The 9,733-nt window shown below is 35.2% G+C and overlaps 1 protein-coding gene across 1 annotated transcript in view; it reads right to left on the bottom strand.

Annotated features, from left to right (window-relative positions):
- Positions 1–9,733, bottom strand: part of LOC115418687 (1-phosphatidylinositol 4,5-bisphosphate phosphodiesterase gamma-1-like) — a 69,588-nt gene that overhangs the window by 14,937 nt on the left and 44,918 nt on the right. The window contains exons 11-18 of the mRNA XM_030133234.1: positions 9,515–9,600; positions 9,155–9,275; positions 7,498–7,666; positions 6,405–6,524; positions 6,208–6,315; positions 4,875–5,059; positions 2,481–2,681; positions 212–331 (exon numbers count right to left, since the gene is read on the bottom strand). Coding sequence (XP_029989094.1) covers positions 212–331; positions 2,481–2,681; positions 4,875–5,059; positions 6,208–6,315; positions 6,405–6,524; positions 7,498–7,666; positions 9,155–9,275; positions 9,515–9,600 — 1,110 coding nt within the window. The remainder of the gene's footprint in view (positions 1–211; positions 332–2,480; positions 2,682–4,874; positions 5,060–6,207; positions 6,316–6,404; positions 6,525–7,497; positions 7,667–9,154; positions 9,276–9,514; positions 9,601–9,733) is intronic.

Below are 9,733 nucleotides of genomic sequence, written 5' to 3'. Positions count from 1 at the left end.
ATGTGCATCAAATTTGATACTGCAGGTTTATAAGGTGCTTTATAAAAACACCCAATGTATCAAATGCGATACAAAAATATATCATAAACAAAATGATATCGCAAAATGTTTAGTTTGGATATTGTTATAAGGTCTATTAAACATTTACAATGTTAACAGCAGCCTGAACGCAGATGCTGTCATCTGTGACACTTGTTTGATGATGTTTTACCTGAAGGAGATGGCGTAGGAGTTGTGTTCACTGCGTTTTCGCACAAGGAAAGCTCCGTCTCGGGGAACTCGCATCAGCATGTGTTCAGCCTGGACTCTGGACAGACTGGAGTGGTACCACCTTAAAGAAACACATAATCATAACCATTTGAACGCTACTTTCTGTACTCATTTAAAATAAGATTACACTGAGCTTCATCTTTAGTTTGTCTTCAATTGCACTATTTTATTTGACTATTGACGATTTATTTATATTTGAAGCTTTGGTCTCCACTGCAAAACACAGAAATGTAGACCCTGTTCACACCTCACATTGTCACCTATCCTGAGATATCAAAATACTAGTTAAAAATTGTGATAAATCAAATCAAATCAATCAATCAATCAATTGCAAATAAATCAATTCTATAGTTCTATAGTGTTAAACATGTTCATTTCAAGCCGGTTTTTATAACTTTTCTAAATTGAATTCCCTGTACTGATAAACATGAACAGGCAGCTCTAAAGGTGGACTGTTTTCTGTCTGTTACTCAGTGCATGCAGGGATACTATAAATCAGTCAGTAAATCTTAAATACTACCGGTAATAGAATTTTACATTAGAACTTTATTTGTCAACCAAAGGGGCAATTGGTTGTGCAACAGAAACAAAACACAGCATGCCTTACACATGATAATGCATTAGTATGTCCTCCTGAGATCCATCAATGCAGTTTTGTTCTCTGTAGAAGATAAAAGTTTCACAGCTTTACAAAAAAAAAACAAAAAAAAACCACAGGCCACAAAACTATCTGAAGTAAACTGTTGCATTATGTTGTTTCCTATCAAGACAATTATTTAATGTAAAAAAAGCCCAAATCTTTTGCTTTCCTGGGTCTCATTAGGACAGTGATTTTCAACCTTGGGGTCGGGACCCCATGTGTGGTTGCCTGAAATTTCTAGTAATTAATAAAAAATTTAAACTTACTGATAAAAATTTACATTATATAGCCTAAATATTGCCTAAAATTTATGTTTATTTGCAACATATTATAGCAAACTATTACATGATCAAAAACAAATTAATTTTAGCAAAAAAAGAAAAAAAGTCTCAGTTTTGAATGTCCAGGGTCGCCAGAAATTTGTGATATTAAAATGGGGTCACAAGCCAAAAAAGGTCGGGAACCACTGCGTTAGGACATGATAATACATATGAAAGAGAGTCTGATAAAGTTTATATAAAAACATAGAATAAAAGGATAAAATCTGATCAAAAAATGAAATTAAAAGTTGAAATAGTGGGCTCTAGTTCATTGTTTATAGTTTTCACACTTCAGCTGCAGCAGTCATAATTTATTTATGAAATTTTTTAAATTCTATTTTTATTGTTCTTACACAGTACTATTGATTTAAGAATCTAACAGGTGTTTTTTTTTTCTCCTGACTCCAAGAATTGCTAAGTGCCTTGACTGTTTGTGCAAAAAAGGCAAATAAAAATGTTGAGTCTTGAAATACAATTAGCAAGTTATTACAGTCAGGTAATCAATGGTGATAAAAGCAAAACAAAGAAATTGCAACTAAAACAGGAACTATTATTATTAGTGAAATTAAAAAATGAGTTGCCCTACTTATTCAAATAATGCAATCTTAATTTTTTCTGCATGCTGGTCCATGTTGCAGCTGCACGATGAGCAAAACTACATTTTACACGATCAGTGAAAACAGGTGTCTTATGGACACTCTTATTAAAAGATACTAATGTAGTGATGTATGGAAGTAAAAGACCAATAAGTGTTTATCATGAAGGCAATTCACAAATGTGAGTCCTGTAGTTATCACCAGTAATAAATCTTATATATAGCTTTTTGGATTTGTCTTCATTTTTGGTTTTGTACTTCTTTTGCTCTTGTGTGCTTCTGTGCTTTGCTGCTGTAAATCTGGAATTTCCCCTTGTGGGACTAATAAAGGCATATCTTATCTTATCTTATCTTTTAAAGCAGAATCAAGTATAGAATATCACCATTACCTAAAACAAGTAGAAAAGTTACCTTAATAATCATTTTCTTACAAATATGAGTTGTAATCATGCAGAATATACCGCCAGTATAGCTAGTTTTAGTCAAATGGAAAATAGTAACTTCTGAATAACACCTGTCATGGTCCAGAGGTTTTAGTAAATAAAGATAATGAAGTTTGTTTATAGTCTTATTTTTCCATCATACAAGACTCCATTATTTCTACATCAGTAACAATGATTAATCTGATGTCAGATGTCAGACCAGTTCCACTCACTCTCTGCTCTCGTGTGCGTTGGGCTGAGGAACGGGGTTTCCCAGTCTCATCTCGAACTCATTGCAGCGCAGCGGTGTGTCTCTGTAGTGGCAGATGAGGCGGTACAAACTGTCAAACACCAGGTTGTCGGTTAAGTAGAAGCGAGTGGAGCCCGACTCCTGACGGGAATGAATCCTGCAGTGCTGAACGCGACCGGAACGCCTGGAAGGATGACGGAGGAGCAGACGGGTCAGAAAACAACAGAGCTGATCACATTAGGGAAAACTAAAAGGGGTTTAAGACGGAACTATGTTTCTTATCTGTTGTTTCACTGGGAACCTACAAGCATCAGGTTCAGGCCAGTTTAATGCATGGGTGGCCCCTGAACTCAGTTTAGTTCAGGGGCCACATTCAGCCAAATTTGGTCTGAAGTGGGCCAGACCAGTATAATAATAACATAATAATATATAAATAATGTCAACTCCAGACTTTCCTTACATGATGAAAAAGCTTACATCTACATACTGTCCTTTAAAACAATGCGAAATTTCTAAAGAAAAATAAGTGCAATTTTAATATTATGCTTCACTTTATCATTTACACATGTGCATTACAATTTACAGACCACAGCAGATCTACAAATACACAAAACATTTAATAACAGGCAGAATATTGTTAAAATTACACTTCTCTAAAGAGATTTCAGGTTTACCACATTTTTTGTGAAATGATGGTTTGTTTTAATGTAAATATAGGGAAATGTTAACGTTTACAGAAAAAATGGAGTAGTGAGTTATTATGACAGTATTTTACTAACTGACCCACTTGAGATTGAATTGGTCTGGATGTGGAACCTGAATTAAAATGATTGTTAATATCTGAAGTGTAATTTTTGCATTTCACAAATTCCTCCCATGGGCTGGATTGGACCCTTTGGCATTTGGCCCCCGGGCTGCATGTTTGACACCCCTGGTTTAATGAAATCAGAGTCTGAGCTAAACATACTTAGTTCTTTTTTTGAGCTTCCCAAATGTGATATAAACTTAAACTGTTTAACCCCCCAAGACCCTAACAGCTGCTGATCACCAGAAGTGAAACATATCACTTAAAATGTTTTTCAAGGTGTCAAAAAAATCTGGATAAATCTGGAGGTAGATATTTTTCTCATTGATTGAATTAGGTTCTGCTTTGAGATGCTTTTAAGGAACATTGTTGTTATACTTTTAGTACCTTTTAAAATAATGGTGGTGTTTTACATATATGTTCTTACTTTAGTGTTTTATGCATAGTTTTAGAACTGACATTTATTGTGTTTCATGTATATTTTTAGTGTGGATGTATGGCTGTGATTTCTATTTTGTGAAACTTCTGCTGCAGCTGACGCTGTCTTGACCAGGACACTCTTGAAACATAGACTTTTAATCTCAATGATCTTTTTTCCTGGTTAAATAAAGGTTATAAATAAAATGCAAATAAAAAATGCCCAAAAATAACAATACATCATTTATATCATCTGAAAATGTTTCTGTGTTCATCTCAGTTCTTTAAAAAGTAATTTGTAAAGTAATTTTGACTTCACTTGTTAAAGTTTTTTCCCCTCACAAATAAAAAAAGCATTTTCAGAACTGATTAAGCATGTCTGTGTTCATCACAAACACTTTATGTCAATAAAAAACAGAACTAGAGCCAGATATACCATCTGAAAAGGACTAAATCTGGGGTGTTTTCATTATTTTTCATATATTAAAGGAGTGATATTTTGCTTTTTTAAATGGAATTATGCATTTTAAAACATTTCCCTGTGGTCTACATAAACTGTAAATGCTCTGTTTGGGTCTGAATTCTTCATTAATTCAACTCCACAGTTCCATCTTCAACCCTATTTCTGAGTAATGACACCAGAAAGGTCATTTTGAGCGCTGGCCCTTTAAATGCAAATGATGCCCCACCCCCTCCAGGTTGTTGACCGTGCTGCTCTGTCCTGTTCAACCAACAACTAAACATTTTAGGTAATCAGCTTGAAGTTTGGACGTATTTTCAGTATGGACTACAAGCGCTGCTGCTGACAAACAACTATGGCGTACTCGGAGAAATGTTCATTGGAAGTCTTGACCTTATATGTGCAAATGTCGTGCTGTAACTAGTTATAAAACGTAACAAATTAAGCAGGAATTTAAACAGGTTATAGAAATCCACTTGATTTTTCCAGAATTAATATAAAGATAGCTTTGCAGCACCTGGAGGGTTCAAAGTCAAACTTTTGGAACTATTAGGGTCCAAATACACAAATAAATGAACCAAAGACTAATAAAAGTGGGTTTAGCAAAACATGACCCCTTTAATACAACTAGAGTTCTGTGCTAATAAGTGTCCCCCAGCCTCAGTTTTCCTTTGTCTTCATCTCATGTCACTGACCAGAAGGACAGAGTGTAATCTCCGACAAACGTCTCGCTCTCTCGGACCAGGAAGGTGCCGTCCTTGGCCCCGCCCTCGCAGTACTCCTGCAGGAGTTTCTCAGCCACCTGTCGGCCGTCTCGACCTCCTCCCAGTTTACCGTGAAACCACCGCTCAGCACAGTGCTGCTCGTTGTTGTTACACTCCTGTAGAAATGACAGAAGGACGGAAGAGACAAAGACGACTCATCAGACACATTCACCTTATAATAGTATTGTCCTGGTGGCCGTGGTTATGCCTGTCATGATTATAGAGGGTTCACCATTTGTTATTTTTGAATTTGTGTCTTATTTCCCAGTAAGCACAATCTCGGGAACATTATCTTATCTTATCTTATCTTAATTTGACTTTTTTCAGTCTAAAACATAGAGCAAAGTTTGGAGTTGTCATTATTTATAGCATGGGTGTCAAACTCATTTTAGTTCTGGGGGCAAAATTCAGCCAAATTTGGTCTGAAGTGGGCCAGACCAGTAAAATAATAACATAATTATATATAAATAATGTCAACTCCTAAGTTTCCTTGCATGATGAAAATGTTTGCATCTACAAACTGTCCTTTAAAACAATGTGAATAACATGAACAACCTAAAATTTCTTGACAAAAATAAGTGCAATTTTACCAATATTCTGCCTCAGTTTATCATTTACACATGTTAATTACTACTTACAGATCGTAGTGGATCTACAAATACACAAAACTTTTAATAACTGACAGAATATTGGTAAAATTACACTTACTTCTCTTGACATTTCGGGTTATTCATATTTGTTCAGGATATTTAAGTTTTCTGTGAAATGATTGTTTGTTTTAGTGTAAATACAGAAAAATTACATGAAAATATTTACATTTACAAGAGAAAAATTTGGGGTTGTGAGTATTTATAGGTTATTATGATAATATTTTTCCCAGTCTGTATGTGGAACCTGAACAAAAAATTTTTGGGAATATCTTCAGTGTAATTTTTGTATTTCACAAATTCATCCCACGGGCCGGATTGGAACCTTTGGTGAGCCGTATTTGGCCCCCGGGCTGCATGTTTGACACCCCTGATTTATAGGTTATTATGCTTTTATCTTAGTGGTCTGGCCTGTTTGAGATCAAATTGGGCTGTATCAGTTTGACACCCCTGATGTACAGTTTAAGAAAATGTAAGTAATAAATGTACCAAAACATTGGAATCAAGAAAAAGTACAATTTTGTTAATTTTTTTTTTTCTGTATTTTTCTATCAAGAATAAAACACACATCACTGAATTTCAATGTTCACAAATGCTTCACCAAATTGTCTTCCCACCTCTTTGCCTTCGTCTTCCTCCTCTTCATCAGTCGTCTGGTAGTGAGATGTCTCCTCTGAGTAGTAGATCTTATTACTGGTCAGGACGAAGTAGTGTGGAGTCCATGTCTGTGTAACCCACACAGAGAAACACATCAGTCATCCCTATCACACACACATACTGTACATGTATGAAAACACTATCTGTGTGTTCTCACGTGGTCGATGGGGTCTTCGAGGTAGAGGATGCCGTTCTTCAGCGAGTTGCTGATATCGTTTTCAGAGTAACTGGCAGACGCCACCTCCTCGTACACAGTCCCTTCCACCAGTTTCTTGTGCTATCATTCATGACATAATAAATATTAACAACTAATAATAAAAATTCAGCCCTTTAATATTTTTTGATGTATATTTGGCAAAGGTATTATTCACATTTGTGTATATTTCTTTTATTTATCATACTGATAATATTTGGCCAGTACATATTGTACAAATTGCTGTTCTAATTGTGTTTTAATAGTGTTTAAATATGTATATTTGGTGCGTGTGTTTATATATTTAGATCTTATATACAACCTATATATATACAGGGTGGGGAAGCAAAATTTACAATATTTTGAGGCAGGGATTGAAAGACAGTGTATGACCTATTAGTTTATTGAAAGTCATGAGAATTTATTTGCCACAAGAAAATTGACATAATAGAAAATGTTTTTATTCTATGTGTCCTCCTTCTTTCTCAATAACTGCCTTCACACGCTTCCTGAAACTTGCGCAAGTGTTCCTCAAATATTCAGGTGACAACTTCTCCCATTCTTCTTTAATAGTATCTTCCAGACTTTCTCGTAATAGTTTTGCTCATAGTCATTCTCTTCTTTACATTATAAACAGTCTTTATGGACACTCCAACTATTTTTGAAATCTCCTTTGGTGTGACGAGTGCATTCAGCAAATCACACACTCTTTGACGTTTGCTTTCCTGATTACTCATATGGGCAAAAGTTTCTGAAAAGGTATGGATAATAGTGTTAGGTATGATTATGACATCAATATATGTTTGGTTTCAAAACAACTGACGTAGTGCCTGCTGAGAAAAACAACTAAATGTTCATTGTAAATTTTGCTTCCCCACCCTGCACGGTGCAATTGTAACACACAATGATTTCCCCTGGGATTAATAAAGTATTCTGATTACAATTAAATATACTTGAATAATAATGTGACACATCAAATAACAAACAGAGGGAAAGAATAATTAACAGCCAACATGGATAAATAAGGGAGGTTTGGATGAACGCTGTGTGTGTTGACCTTGATGAGGATCTTCCTGCGGAGCTGATACGGTGAGGGGAGCTCCTCTGCGTTGTTATCGACTGGTTTGGTGAGCAGCAGATCTCCAAACACCTTCTTGAAGTGAGTGGCCATGTTCCTCTGCTGGACAACGCTGCAGTGGTCTTCAATGGACAGGATCACCGGATACCTGCACAGACACGGAACCAGATCCTCAATCTAAACCCGCAATCAGACAAACCTTCAGCTCTTAAAGGTAAAGAATCTACAGGCACGAAGATCCATACACACCAGATACCTCAGCATTAAACAGTCAAGTTTTATTTTAATGTTTAACTGTACTTCATTTTGTGTCACAAACCACATTCATTATCATGATTTAGACACTTTGTTTGTTAGATTTTATGTATATCTAATGAACCAGAGTTTGTTCATTATTTACCATTTTTAGGCTAATATTTATGTTAGACTAATATTTTCTGCTATGACTTTAACTGTTAAATAGTGCTACAGGTTTGGGTTTCCTTTTTTTTTTTACCTTATGTAAAGGCCTCTTTACTTACCACACTTTTATCATTAGGACAATTTATTTTATTATTTATTATATTTTATCCATAATTGCGTCTTATTTTACCTCCAGCTGCTCCTGTTTTTAAGTAGACTTCACTGTTTTTAATTCATCTTTGTCAGTTTTACTTTTTGGTACTTCTGATATGTTCATTGTATGTTTCAAATGTTTTGCGTTTTGTCCCGGCTATATTGTAAATGAGGTTGCCTCCTCGATATATCTCTGGGTTTAAGTAAAGGTTATGATGAAAGGTTATGAATTTATACTCTATATACTATAGACAGGAAAACTAATCAAATTTAGCTCAGCATTCTTATTTCTAGTGCGCAGAATTAAAATGTTTTACGAAATCCGGTTTTTAAGGCAGTAATTTTATGCTATACCATGATATGTATTATTACCTGGATATCGAAATGAGTGATATGAGGATATGAGGTTTTGGTCACTACATGATTAAATAAGATATTAACACAAAAACAGGTAGATCTTAGCCTCTGAAATGACACTACTAGTCATTATGCAACTCTCCTCTTAACATGAAAGCATAAAAATATATATACAGTACTGTGTAAAAGTCCTAGAACAACATTAGATTAAAGTTATAATTAAGATATTAAGATATATTGACATCCAATCTAGATATATGGGAAATACATACTGCATTAAAAACAAAAGTTTCAGGGGAAAAAAAGTTTCTATAAACCAAAGTGGTCGTAAAAGTTAAGTATGACCTCCTTTTGCATTTATCATGTCTTTAATCCTTTTGTTCAGACAATATTAGATTTATTACATACGTTTTCTGATGTTTTATACCAGGTTTGATTCAACATACGTCAGATGTTTCTAACTGTTTGTGCTGCTTCTTGTCATGGGGTCAAGGGTCACACTAACTAGTGAGTTTAACCTTTAGAGCCCATTTAGTTCAGTTTTTTGTGTGTATTTCCTGCATTTTCTTGTTGTATTTGAGGAATAAATGTACGCTCATTTCAACCCTGCAAAAAAAAAAAAAAAGGTAAAGGCGGCCTGAGACTTTTGCGCAGGACTGTATAACGACTTAGCATATAATAATAATAAAAATAATAATAATAATAATAATAATAACACACTTACTCAGACGTGACGAAGGCGTGTTCTTTAATCGTGTGCAGCACATCTAGAAATTTGATCTTGGAGGTTAACGTGTGTCCGTGGTAGATGATTGGCAGGTCATCAGGTCCATCCCAGCAGTCCACTGACATCAGAAAACACACTTTACTCCACTTTACAGAGGAATACAATGCAGTATTTTGAGATATTTAGAGAGAAGTATATGTGCAAACAGGACTTTTTGTTTTTCTACTCAAAAGTAGTGCACATTTAAGTGGATGTAGTGCAGAAAAAATGACTAAGTATTGACCCAAACATGTAAATCAGCTGTTTACAGGACAAAATGCTAGTACTGAGGATGCATGTGTGTAGTTTCAGACTCACATTCAATGCAGCGACAGCCCATTCTCAGACAGCGGGCATAGGCTTCGAGAGAAGATTCACTAGAAAACTGGTCACCTGTCAGGTATCTGAGACACGAGACCACAGAGACAGGGTTCACATAACACTGACAGGAGTCAAAAACATAACTGTAACCTCACATGGTTATGGGTCAGCAGCTAAGTTACAGCTAGAAAAAAAATCAGCTTCAGTTTCAGTTTT

This window comes from Sphaeramia orbicularis, chromosome 4 (genome assembly GCF_902148855.1).
Source record: "Sphaeramia orbicularis chromosome 4, fSphaOr1.1, whole genome shotgun sequence".
Taxonomy (NCBI): Eukaryota; Metazoa; Chordata; class Actinopteri; order Kurtiformes; family Apogonidae; genus Sphaeramia; species Sphaeramia orbicularis.
This window is presented reverse-complemented; position numbering and strand designations above follow the sequence as displayed.